The sequence below is a fragment of the Anastrepha obliqua genome, chromosome 6 (assembly GCF_027943255.1).
Source record: "Anastrepha obliqua isolate idAnaObli1 chromosome 6, idAnaObli1_1.0, whole genome shotgun sequence".
Classification (NCBI taxonomy): Eukaryota; Metazoa; Arthropoda; class Insecta; order Diptera; family Tephritidae; genus Anastrepha; species Anastrepha obliqua.
Window position 1 is genome coordinate 57,010,117 of NC_072897.1, and position 14,054 is coordinate 57,024,170.

General features: G+C 40.4%; 1 protein-coding gene across 2 annotated transcripts in view; it reads left to right on the forward strand.

Moving 5' to 3' along the window:
- The window catches only part of LOC129249999 (mediator of RNA polymerase II transcription subunit 26), a 93,390-nt gene extending 79,496 nt beyond the window's left edge, over window positions 1-13,894 (forward strand). For both annotated transcript variants that reach the window (XM_054889647.1, XM_054889648.1), the window contains exons 5-6: window positions 9,145-9,255; window positions 9,368-13,894. In XM_054889647.1, coding sequence (XP_054745622.1) covers window positions 9,145-9,255; window positions 9,368-13,710 — 4,454 coding nt within the window. In that variant the 3' untranslated portion in view covers window positions 13,711-13,894. The remainder of the gene's footprint in view (window positions 1-9,144; window positions 9,256-9,367) is intronic.
- The last annotated feature ends 160 nt before the right edge of the window (window positions 13,895-14,054 follow it).

A 14,054-nucleotide genomic window follows, 5' to 3' on the forward strand; every position in this document is an offset into this window, starting at 1 on the left:
GGTCTTCTACCGTCGCGCCTTAATCTCGGGCCTATTTTTGGGAATTAATTACAAAGCAACCACTTGAGATAATGAAATCAGATTTTTTTTATTTAATTTGCACAAGTTTGCACTATTTAAAAATATATTTTTCAAATCGAATTCTTTGGCCCTGTGTCCTTGAACCGTCCTCGAGGTTGCCCTTGTAAAAATGTCCTAGGCGACTTTGTGGCACGCGATCGACCATTTTACTTATCTGAAATCAAAAAAATTTTTTTTTTTATCATAAAGTGTAGCGTTGGCTATGTTTTCCCAGTGGCGATTTTAAATATTTTGAAATTTGTAAAAAATGCGTGATTTTAAAAAAAAAGTTTGAAAATTTCCTCTTTTTTTTACACTTTAGAGGCCCGCAAAATTAAACTAATCAAAAATTGAAAAAAGTGGTCTGGGAAAACATAGCGAGATGTTCACTGAATAACTGGAAAAAAGATGGAATGAATTCGACAAATATTTATAGTAGATGTGTGACCAGAAAGTTGAAAAAAGTCAACTTTCGGGAAAAGGCGTTTAAAGATAAAGAAACGCTCGAAAATGCCACGCGCATGCATGTATTCTCCCCGAAATGCTCATGAAGGAACGTGTTTTTCATAAAACCCTCTTTATAGCATACTCTTAACATTAGTAGCTTTTAAAAAATCTAAAAAAAAAAAAATCGATTTTTTCAAACCGTGACGGTAGAAGACCCCCTTAACACGCACCCTTTTAGCAATGAAATTAACAACATGTAACGATTTATTGCGTTCTCTAGATAGTTTAACAGATGTATATTTTGCGGTCAAAGGTACAGATAGTGGTAATAGAAATGTAAACGAGGTAACACGAAATGTTCCGACGCAGAAGAAATCTATAAAATGTTTTAATTGCAACGAGTATGGACACATGGCAGCAAAATGTCCAAAGCCTCCAAGAAAGGAAAGATGCGCAAAATGTAACAAGGTGGGACACGATTCTAAGTCTTGCCGCTATGAAAAATCAACGGTTGCGAAGGTAGTTACTGAAAATGTATATCCACCGTTAATGTCAAATGTTTTTCTGAATGGTGACCAGTATTCGGCGTTTATCGATACTGGCAGCGACACATCACTCATATCCGAATCGAAAGTACCAACCAATGCGGAAAAGAAAGCATGTGTTAGAAAGTTAGAGGGATTTGGGGGTGCAAGCGTTGAAAGCAAAGAAGAAATTGAAGTAAATTTAGTTATAGAAGGCATCGCACTGAATACGAAATTGCAGATAGTACCCGATGAGTTTATGCCATACGATCTGTTCATTGGACGAGATGTTTTGTGTCAAAAAGATTGTTCATTAGTTATACAGTCGGGAAATATGCAAATACAGAAAAATAATGCAAATGGTTTTAATGTGGACGTATCATTAAGTAAAGATGAAATGCATGAAGTACTTCATTTACTTGAAAAATACGATGATTGTTTTGCAGAAGATTTAGGAAAGCTTGGACGTTGTAAAACAACAACTATGGAAATCCTTGTCAGCACCGAGAAACCAATTACAGGTAGGCAGTACCAGGTGCCGTTCATCCAAAGACCTGTACTTTCCACGATAATTGACGACTTGCTTAAGCACAATATAATTCGTCAGAGCTCATCGCCTTACGCAGCTCCAGTTGTAATAGTGAAGAAGTCGAACGGGGAAGATAGAATGTGCGTCGATTTTAGGGCACTGAATGCGGTCACGATAAAGAAACAATTTCCAATGCCAATAGTAGAAGAGCAGTTGTCAAAGCTTGGGGGTAATACGTTTTTCACCACCCTTGATATGACTGCAGCATATTATCAAATTCCATTACATGAGGAGAGCAAGAAGTTCACAGCGTTTTTGACACCTGAGGGGTTATACGAGTATAATGTAATGCCATTTGGACTTCGAAATGCGCCAATGGTATTTCAGGAGATGATTATTCAACTTGTACGTGGTTTGAGAAGCCGAAACAAAATTATAAGCTACGTTGACGAGGTTATAATTGCAACAAAGAATGTTAGTGAAGGTATTGATGTCCTAGCCGAGTTTTTGGAGGCAGTACGAAATGCTGGTCTCACGTTAAAACCAAGTAAATGTACTTTTATGTCAAGAAATGTTAAATTCTTAGGCCATCTCGTAAGCCAAGATGGTATTAAGCCTGGTGAGGAGAAAACAAAATCAATTAAAGCTTTTCCTCAACCCACTAATGTAAGTGAAGTCCGTCGATTCCTTGGCTTAACAGGTTTTTTCAGGAAGTTTATACCAGATTATGGTAGTACCGCTATGCCGCTAACAACGTTACTAAAGAAGGCACAAACATTCGTGTGGACAGACGAACATGCCACAGCGTTTGGAAAATTAAAACATGCACTTTGCACTCAGCCGGTGTTAGTTTTGTTTGACGTAACAAAGAGCCACGAAGTACACACCGACGCTAGTTCCGTAGGGCTATCTGGAGTGTTGTTACAGCTAGACGGCGAGAATTGGAAGCCGGTACACTACTACAGCAGACGATGTAATGCAGCTGAGTCTACGTATCCATCACATGAATTAGAAGTATTGGCGATCGTAGAGACACTTGAACGATTACGAGTTTATTTAGTGGGCACACCATTTGTTGTACGAACGGACTGCAATGCAATTGCAACAACTAAGTCCACTACAGCATTGAAGCCGCGCATTGCCAGGTGGTGGTTAAGACTACAAGAATTTGATTTTACATGTAAATATCGACCTGGGTCTAAGATGCAGCACGCAGACTCACTTAGTCGAGCGCCTGTTGAAATATCGAAAAGTACAAACACTGTTGCAGAAAAGGTATTGAACCTTAACCGAGGCACCACAACTGAGGATTGGGTATCCACCATACAACTACAAGATAAAAAAATACGACGAATATGCGCACTTATCAAAGGCGAAGAGGAGACAGACGAAGATGAGCTAAAGCAGCTGAAAGAAGATTATGCCATGCGAAATTCACGGTTATTCCGAAAGGTGGAGGAGCATTACAAACTTGTTGTCCCACAGGCAGTGCGATGGCGGGTAGTGAAAGCAAGTCATGACGATGCAGGACATTTTGCACTGGAGAAAACATTAGACCGTCTTAGAAAGCACTTCTGGTTCCCACGAATGCGACGTTACGTGAAATCATATATTGCGGCTTGCGAAGAATGTTGTTTGAATAAGGTCAAGGGAGGTAAGAGGGAGAGTGAACTTCATGTTGCCGATGTACTACCGATACCATTCAGACGTTTGCACATCGATCATGTGGGTCCATTTCCCAGGAGTAAATCGGGAAACGTCTACGTGTTGGTTATTGTCTGCGGATTCAGCAAATATGTGCTGCTCAAAGCTGTCAGAAATACTAAGAGCGAGCCAGTAATCAAAGCAATGGAAGAAGTAATGGCTATTTTCGGGCAACCACTGCGGGTTACATCGGATCGTGGTACAGCCTTCACGTCGAAGCTGTTCGAGAGCTTTCTCAACCAAAAGGGCATCCAGCATGTCAAAACCGCTATCAGAACTCCAAGAGCCAATGGGCAGGTTGAGCGCGCGAATAAAACTCTATTGAACGCTCTAAGATGTACAGTGGAAAATAACAAGGTATGGGATGAGTCATTGATGGCCATCCAATGGAATATGAATTCGCAGAAGAATGAGGTAACGAAATACAGCCCAAACGAACTTGTGTTCTACTTCGATCCAAGGGATGTTAGTCACAACCGAATGATCCAAGCTATGCATGATGAAGTTGTCCATGTGTCAGACATGGAGGAGAAACGCGGCATAGCAGCGTCCAATATTATGACCGAACGTAATAAATGGAAAGAGAGATACGACAAACGATATCAGAAACCGCACAAGTACGAAGTTGGCGACTTGGTGGTAATTGACAATGTGTTTACAGCGACGGGTGAATCCCACAAACTCGATCCTATGTACAAGGGTCCATACCAGGTGACGAAGGTATTAAACTACGACCGCTATATCGTGGAAGATTTACCGGATACGATGGTCACTCAGCGGCGCTATTGCAACGTGCTGTCCGCCGATAATCTCAAACCATGGTGCGCTAATAGTCCAGAATTAGACATTCATGATGACGACGATGATTCGTCCATGCAGGACGAAATGTCAGGAAAGGCCGAGCTGTCACCGACAGTTTGCATGTGAGAGGGCATTCGCTGGTTGACGTTCGAAAAGGGTAGTCGTCGGTTCGTTGAATGTGCACCCGTATACTCATTTGTTTAAATTAATTATAAGTTTTCGGTTTGAGTTTGTAAAAGATTTATAAAATATAAACTTTAAACAGAATAAAAACAAATTGGCTATTCTTGACAGAAGTTTTTGTTCCTTAAATATTGAATAAGAATGTTATTTTTGACGAATATTTTAAAATTTTGTTCTTTTGTATAAATTGTGCTAAGTATCAGGTGTATCTGTTTATAAACTGTGAGTGTACAAATAAATTGTGTGACCCCTGTATGTACTTTTTTTCAATTGGTTTACAAATTATGTAAACACAGATTAACACTCCTTGTGTATAGAATGAATTTATTTTTGTTATTTACTTAATTAGTTGTAACTGGTCGGTAAGAATTCATTTATTTAGGGCGTTGTCCTTCCCATTTTGCCACATAACCTAAGGGTTTAGACAGAAACATACAATATATCAAATTTGTGCTTCTAGTTTTAGAGGGTTGTTGCAAGTGACCATTAGCAAGAACTGAAAGTCATTTGCCCTGACGGACTGAACACACTGATGCTGAAGCACCTGGGACCATTGGGAGAAGGATTTCTCACAAGGGTCTTTAATCTGTCTCTGGCCACTCTCATTATCCCTGGCAAGTGGAAAGCAGGGAGAGTGGTCCCACTACTGAAACCTGGGAAAACCCGCCAACCAAGGGGAATCTTTTCGGCCGATAACTCTCCTTTCCCCATCAGCATGGTTTCCTACGAGTGCATAGCACCACCACAGAACTTACCGTCATAAACGCCCTGATAAACCGCGGGCTTAACCAAAACCGCCCCTGCTAGAGGACTGTTCTAGTAGCGTTGGACTCGATGAAGGCTTTCGACACAGTCAGCCATTGCATGCTACTAGATGATATTTATCAGTCGACACTCCCGCCAGGGCTGAAGAGGTGACCCGCCAACTTTCTGAGCTGTTGTCACTCGTCAGTGATTTTTCGTGACCAAACATCTAAACTGAGGAAGATCAAGCAAGGTGTTCCACAGGGTGGTGTCCTTTCACCCTTGCTGTTCAAATTCTATGTCTCGAAACTCCCCCAGTCACCAGAAGGAGTCTCCCTGGTCTCATACGCTGACGACTGAGTCCGCGGTTTACCTGGGTGTGAATGACGATGAGTGTCGTGGTGGTGCTATGCACCAGAGGTTAAGTTGCGTCCTGCAGATGCTCTTCCTATTTGGTCCGCTTATATTGGGTTACCATTTGCCGGATCTCCGAATTGGGATGCTTTATCCGAGGATCCCCGGGATCGGCCTGGCATAGGAGATCACGCTCGTTTGCTAGAACAGCTGCTTCAGCTGTAAAATTGAGACGTGTGCCCCGGATCCTTCCAGCGGGTATGAAGCGAGCCGCAGCGGCTGTGATCACCTTGCAGAATGCGCGTTCGCCTACGCGCACATCGGTGGGAATGGTGTCTTCAGTAAATTCCGCGACTCTGGTCCAATCAGATTCGTTAAAGTTGATATATGACCGGTGATCCGCGGAAACCAGGTCGGCAGGTTTCTCGTTCGAGATGATAATGGGCAAGTGGTCTGATGCAAGCGATAGCATAGGTCGGCAGGTTATGCTATATATCAGACCTGCGCTGCAATTGTGATGTCAGGCGAGCTGCTGCAATTGCCCACTACCCTAGTGGGGGCGTCGTCGTTTACAGTTCTGGATGTCGAATCGTCTATCTGCTTTGCCAATAGATGTCCGCCACGATCATTTGGCATTCTTTAAGGGGTAACACCACTGTAGAAATTTCAAAAAATTGATTTTTTTTTATAAGCTTAAAAAATTCTTCGAACCTTTTAAAATACAGAACAAAAAGTTTTATATGTTACCGAAGTTTATTTCATAAATATTTGAAGCTTTTAACCAAGCGTTAGTGACTACTACCTAACGACTTCTCCAAATTTCCAAACTTTAAACGCGTTTTTCTCGAAACACGTTTTCTGAAATTGGCACGCAGCATAACTCAAACAATTTTAAATAGTTTTAATCAGGTTTTTCACTACGTCTGTATAATAACCTTCTTAAGAGAAGAGCGTAGGGGATTTTCGATAGATTAATTTAAACGATTGTTATAATTATTTAAGTGCCGTTTTTTTAGTCCAAAAATAGAGTGTTTTCCTTCAAATGCTTGTTAATTCCACAAAAATAAATATTTTTTAAATCCCCTACTCAGAGTGATTGTTTTCCCTTCCTTTCTATACAAAAAAATTCTTTAAAAATCGTGTTTATTTTACGCGTGTACAGTGGTGTTACCCCTTAATGCAAGAGATCGTGATGCGCATTAAAGTCACCTACTACCAATCGGTTTTCACCCCTGATCAGGGTGATATCCTGCCGGGCAGCAGGTGACAGGGGGTATGTAAATATTGTAAATTTCGAGCTCAGCATCGTCTGACCGGACTGCTATCCCTTGACATTCTAAGGAGGTGTCCCTGAGGTCGATGCCTTCATCAATCAGGCGATACTGCACTATATGGTGGACTATGAACGCTAGGCCACCACCGTTGTCTCGCACGCGGTCCTTTCTGTGCACATTGTAGCCGTCCCTGGTGATCAGGGTGCAGTTTTGTCTCTTGGCCCGCAGCTATCTTGATACCATGTCGGCTCATGAAGTCGACTACCTAGTCAATCTTACTCGTAAGTCCATTGCAGTTCAATTGTAAGAGTCTTAAACTCCTCGGGGGTGTGGTCGTAACTCGGGGGGTGAGGGACGCGTGGTGTAGTTTGCGTAGGTCCTGTTGTGCGTTTCGCAAAAGTAGTTGTGGCCTGATGTTGACGGGTGGTCGCGCCACAGGGGCGGTTGCGGGTGCAGAGCTCTGCAGCAGGGGGCAACGTAGTCGTGTGTCCACTCACGGAATGACACCAGCCATTGCAAGAATTGCACTTGACTGTTGTCAGGTTCCGAGGAACTATGGGGTAGGAGCAGGAAGGTTGTTGGTCAGTGGAAAAGTTGTGTTGCGCCTGAGGGATCCTTACCGTTAAGTTATGGTTGGTGGTCAGGACGGTATCGCCGTTGAGGCAGGGGCCGCATGATGGAGGGAGCAACACGTGGCCACATATCTTATGGACCACTCCCTACGAGTCTTAAGGCCTGAACAGGGCTTAAGGTGACACCACCCGTTGCACGTATTGCACCTAACTGAGGTGAAGCCGTTTGTGGCAGATGCAGCAGTAAAATACCTCTGGTCCCAGGTTGGGTTCGACGCCAGCCCTGAAGAGAAATATTTGGAGCAAACGTGCTGCAAGGAACTGCTCCTGTGACGAAATATTGGGGTTGGGATACGGTACACTAGACAGGGCTAGTTTACTGGGGCGGCAGCTCTTCGGCGGGAAGAACCCGAGTCATTCCGGTAACGTAGAACCGGTTGCCATGTCTGGTCGCCTAGAACCAGTGATTCGCAGTGGATAAAGCTTCAGACATGCCAAAACACTGCCATTCGGACATAGTCCGGTTTCCTTCTGATGTCCCCTGTTCAACACCTTCACAGCGAGGCACAAATGCTCCCATTGAGCATAACAAACTGTTCAGCAAGCAGTTTCTGCTGGGATGTTACCACGGGTTTCACCCCTCCAGACACCTGCTTGAGCCAGAGCAGCATCCCAGGCACGTCAGGAGACACCTACTAAACTATGTCGACAAAATCCAGGACAAAACTAACAGATATCTATTGGATCAGACAGTGTTTAGACAGACATTACACGACATTCATCAGGAAACTGTTACCGCCTTCTTAAGCTCCAGTCCACTGAATGCCGTAATCGGAGTCCAACCACCACCTACAGCAGATGAAGAGCTTCAGCTTCCCCGTGAGACCCGCGTAAAACTGGCACAATTACGTTCTGGATATTATAGCAGGTTACACTCCTACTTATCCAGAATTGACCCCGACATACCAAACATATGTTCAGCATGTGAAGGCACCCCGCACGCCACTAACTACATTGTCACATGCCCTTTAAAACCTACTAACACCCCTCTTCCTCTGGACCCAGCCTGTCGAAACAGCATGTTTCCGGGGCCTAAGATGAGCCAGACGAAGACGAAAAAATGAGAGTACCCATACAAATTTATTTTGGTGGCTCCCAGCCCTCGTTCGGCTTAGTGTTTAAAAAAATTGATCCTGAATATGTTAAGGAAGTCTATTTTTCAATGTCTATTGCCTGTCGAAAATCGGCAACGATTTAATAAATTTTACATGTAGATGACATTCTCAATTGAAAATGAGGAAACTGTTTAAGAAAAATATTAACATAATGCATATTATATTGCTCCTAATCGGAGCATAGGGCGGAATTATATCGCTTCTACATAGTAAGAACATAGGGCGGAACCTAATTGGTTTTCAGATTTTTCTCTTGAAATAAAAAAGAAAGCATATTTAATTGAAGTATGCAAATGTTCGAAGAAATCATTATATTTACCTCTCTACGCTGAAGTCTAATGTTTTCTCTATACCGAGTTCAGCATTCAACTGATCCTTCTACATGAAATGCCGCACAAATTTAAAAAAGTTTAACTAAATTTTTAGTGCCCACTACCACGAATCACTGGATAAAGATACTTCATGGTTAATTATATAAGCCCTTTTCAACTTTTGTTTGAAACTTTTATATTTTAGAGCACGGTGACACTTTAAACAGAACTATCAGGTCCAACTAATTTATAATCTCATATTTCGCTTTAAAACCCGTTCATACATCGTACACACATTCGTTCGTACATCCAGCGGAAAGCTTTCTGAACTTTTTACTTCACCTAATACATAGCGCTTCTGTGAAAAGAAAACCGTGTTGCTATCTCTAAAACAATGCGAACAAATGTAATGCTGTTGCGGTTGCAGATACAAATATTTATCTAATTCTGAATTTTTTTTTATTAGAACCCTCACTGCAATCACCCCATACATTTGATGCCTGTTCAACAAATGCCACTATGTCTACCGTGGCCACACGTTCTACGCCTGAAAAATACCTAACTAATGCCAATGCAGGTAAATATTGTCGTAATTTCAAAATAAATTAACTATTTTATATTGTATACGTTTACGTAAAAATTTCAACTCGGATGAATATTTTGACTATAACTTTTTTTATTTCATAAAGTCGAAGGTGAGACTACTAGCGATACGGTCACTTCGGAACCTTCCCGGGATAGCTCTGTAATCCCTAAGCACATAAAGCGATCTTTATCCATTGAAAGTAATAGCAATTCACAATTGACTTCTTCAGCGAAAGGGAATGCTATTTCGCCGTTTATGACCGATATGCAACCTAGTGACACCTCAAGTCAAGTTGCTGCCATTGAAAAGCAGTTGCTTGAAATATTGAAGAAATTACCGCCTGTACCAAACATTACTGCCACTGAGTTGAAGCGTACTACAGGATTAATACCGTGCACTTGTAAAATAACTGAAATATCGCCAGAAAAGAATAACCTACAAGAATCTGCTAAAAATCAGAAAATTGAAATATGTGCTGCAACCAGAGTAGTAGAGCAAACAAATGTTAAACATGATCCTTTGGAACAAACAGATGATAAATCGATTATAAAGCTTGACGCAGTTAGTAGGAATGTTGTTATTGGCGGTACAACTGAATTGAAGCCGAAGTCACCGGCAACATCGCCACCTCCTTTAGCTAGGATGAAGCCCAAAAAATCTATATTTGACTTAGATTTCGATGATGATGACGACCCACTGCATACGTTGAAAGCTGAAGCTGCAGCTGCCAGTTTGAAAAAAGGAATTATGCAAGAAAATCTTAAAATAGAAGTAGAATCCGAGTCACATATAAATAACTTGCATTTTGAACAGATTCAGCCACCACAACCTCTCTATAATAAAATGGCAATTGAACAAGCAGCAAGCCAGACAATGAGGGAGGAGATACCCATGCTTTTATTTCCCACGTATGAAGTAGAAGAGGATCCTCTATGTATAGCAAAACAGCGCTTCGACATACAAACCCAAAAAATTACAAAATTTCACATTGATGCCTTACATAATTGCTTCATACCAAATGTGAACGGTAATTGGGATAATTCAAATAACACCATTGCTCGCAACATGACGCTAGATAAAGTTACCGCGGCTGCTGATGCCAAAACTGAATATGTTATAACAGATGGTTGCAATGTAGCACCAAGGTATGGTTCTCTTGTGATGGAACGCATTAGGAAAGATTTAAGTCATATAAGTTTTACCAGAAATTCTATATCGAAGAAGACAGTAACTGCTATGGAACAATGGTATATTATACCTTTTCTGGGTGTAGCTCTTTCATTGTTAACGAATAATAAAAGAAGAGCATCACACAATCATAAAACATGCCATAAAACGAAGGTTACTACATTAAAGATTTCTGAATACGAGAACATTGGCAATGCAGAGCCACAACTAAAGGCAAATAAGAGAACTGAAGAGTACAAGACTGATAAACAAAGAATTTGTATCAGTGTCATAAGGAACGATGATAGAACAGATTTGATACCCGATACCGAAGAAATCACATCCAAGGAGCTAACAGATATTTGCGTCCAATCAACAAATCTGGATGCTAGGCTAAGTGTAATAAAGCCTTTCGACGTGGAAACTTGTGCAATTGTAGGGAAAAATAATAACAATGTCACCCTTAAAGACATAACAATCGATGTAATCGGCCATGGCACTGATCTGTTTCTATCACATTCAAATGAATTAAGTGAAAGTGCGCAAAATGGTCAGAATCTGCTTGCAATTGCTGACCATTTGGGTTACAGCTCAAAATCAGCTGTCAAGATTTCCCTAAGCCCAACTACATTATCGTTGTCTAATAATAATCAACGCCAATATAGCAGTGAATTGGGTTCCGCAAGTAACCTAATAAGTGATACTAGTTGTAGACCTGTTAGAAATCTATGCCATACAAATTTACTGCAAAATGCTATCAAAGAAAACGACATATCGTCTGCGAACGTGGAGGAAAATATATCTAGCAGACGCAGTAGCATTAGTAGTAACTCAAGTTTAAAGCAAACTCAACAGTCGATAAACTTGAAGTTGAGGCGCCAATTTCAGGAACAGAAGTTACTAGATATACGCACGGAACGAAAACGTAGACGAAAGAAGTTTAATCGACGCTACTCCGCAGACAATAAAGATGGCGATGATATAGGTCCAGATAATAAACAACCAAAAATAAAACGAATCAAGATAGCAATAAGTGGCGATGTGGCGACACAAATGCAAATCTCAGGTGGAAGTAACATAAATAGTACTGACGAAGAAAATGAAGACGAATCTGCTGACACTCTACACGATGGCGATGGGAATGAAGAAATTGTTGTTGACCAAGTAAACGATCGAGCACTTCTGGTTGATGTTGCCGGCGAAGATGGTGAATCAATAAAGAGCGCTAGCAGCCACGTTTCAACATGCAATCAATTTACCTTGGTTAGTGTTGGCGACGAATTTGACGCTAATTCGGCCGATAACAATTACACTGATGAACAAGAAGTAGGCTATGGCGACTATGGCGACCCTGATGTTGATGCTGATATAGAGTTTAACGAATATGAGGACGGTGAAGATTGTACCGGCGATTTTCATGAAGTTGTAACACGGGATATTTCTCCCCCTTCAACAGGCAACAACCACATTGTACTAACTATCAAGAAAACACCAAGTAAAACTAATTCCCCTTCGAATTCCATCTCTACCATGTCGCCTTTCATCATTAACAATAATACAAATAGCTCCCATGCATTAAGTATAACAATGCCGCCAATGATATGTAACACTTCTGTCAATACCTCGAATTCCGTTGGTGGTATAGTCATGAACACATCAAATGTAAAAAACTTAGAGGTTGAGGAAAGCACACCACCGTTAGAAGCTTCCGTTACATTGGCTAGTAGTGTTAAAGAAATTCTGTCCCATAATCAAGCTGCTATGGGCGTAACTAACGATATGCCGAACGTCGGACCACGTTCAACGAAAAGGTCTTTTGAATTTGATGATACTGAAAGTTTAACATCCGTATTATCCCTTGATTTTCCTCAATCCGCTGCAAATTATTTCCATAAGAAATGTAGAAAGTATCGTCGAAGACGCAAAATAAGGAAGGTTGATAAAGGTGCCATGTCAAGTTCGAAAGCTATAAAACTGCATCGCGAGCTATTTTTTCCATATGAGCTTATTGTTAGTGATCACGATGGCGCTAAAACAAGCCTTCTCAATATCAGCAGTTGCAGTTCAAGTTGTGTGGAAGATAGCGAATATGATGACTATGAATTTGTGACAAAAGACTCAAATTGGGGGAAAAAAGAAAACTATCCTCTTCAAACACATTCTCAAATTGATATTAAATTAGAAACCGATAATATTGAGTCTTGGGAAACAAGAAGTGATATTAGTGTCCGCCAGCAGCGGAATCGTAGTTCATCGATATCATCTTGCTCTACTTATTCAAGTTCTATTTATGAATTGTTCATGGTAAATCAAGCAAACTCGTTGAAGTCCTGTAGTGGCTATGATTTTAACGATCACTTAATTGAATCAGCAAAGATCAAAATTAAAAATTATGATGAGGATGTAGTGAATGAGTTCAAAAAAAAAGACAAAAGTGAAGTCAACGAAGTTACCTCTGAACCTTCCCCGACTGTAAATATATCTAACTCCAACGAACAAAATAGTCATGCGACTTCAGATAACGCTGATGAAAACATTGAAGATAATATCAACGAAGAATTGCCTTTGGCAAATAACTGGCTATTACACTCGTTTAACAATATCTATTACACCGTAGATAAGCTGGATATACAAACCCATGACGAGCGTATGAACAATGACGATAAAGACAGTCATATGATATTCGATAATGTAGTCGTTGGCCCTGCTGTCGTTGACGCAGCACAACAGCAGGAGCAAAAGCTCCTAAATAAAAATTGTGATGATTATAATAACCTTTATAATAAAAACAGTAATAACATTAATTTTATTAGATATATTAATGATGATAGTTTAGTAACACATGTTAATCGTAATAAACAAAGCGCGAGTTGTAATGAGGTGGATCAGCGGCAGGAAGAAAATTATTCAAACAATGATGAATATGATGTTAATACTGATGGTTGTGTTAGTATTGACGGTACAAAATCATTGATCATTGGCGAAGATGATAATAGAAATGGCATTAATCTTGCTAGTACTCAAACTGAACCTAATGCTGCTTATAAGGCTGATATAAGTTTCAATATGAGCTGTGAAAACTACGGAAAAACTGCACAACAAATGCTGCCATACAAAGAATATCGCACAGGCCTACGCGCTGTCGACGAGGATGTAGATGATGACGACGGCAATAACTGTGCCCGAATTCAGCAATTTAAGGAATGGCATCAAGTTCTTCAATTGCGTTCTTACAATGATGAACTGCTCACTGTGTTACCATACGTAGTTCTTGATTGAGTTCATAGGAAGTTTGCAATTCTATTCATACACTTATCGACAGTTATTCATACTGCTCATTTAAATATAAATGTTTTATGATCCGCCTTTGTTAAATATATATTAATATAATAAAAATAATTATTAATAGAATACAGAAATAATATAATATAATAAATTATGGTAACATGACATAAAATAAAGAAAATGAAATTTTAAGAACTATTTGTTCTGATATTCAATAAGTGTTGTTGTTGTAACAGTTCATCAAGCCCTGCAGGTAACGTGTAATCATTGATCGCCATCGTCCATCTTATTTTTTTTTTTCTTTATTTAATTTAGTCAAAAAACCTAAAGATTCTTAC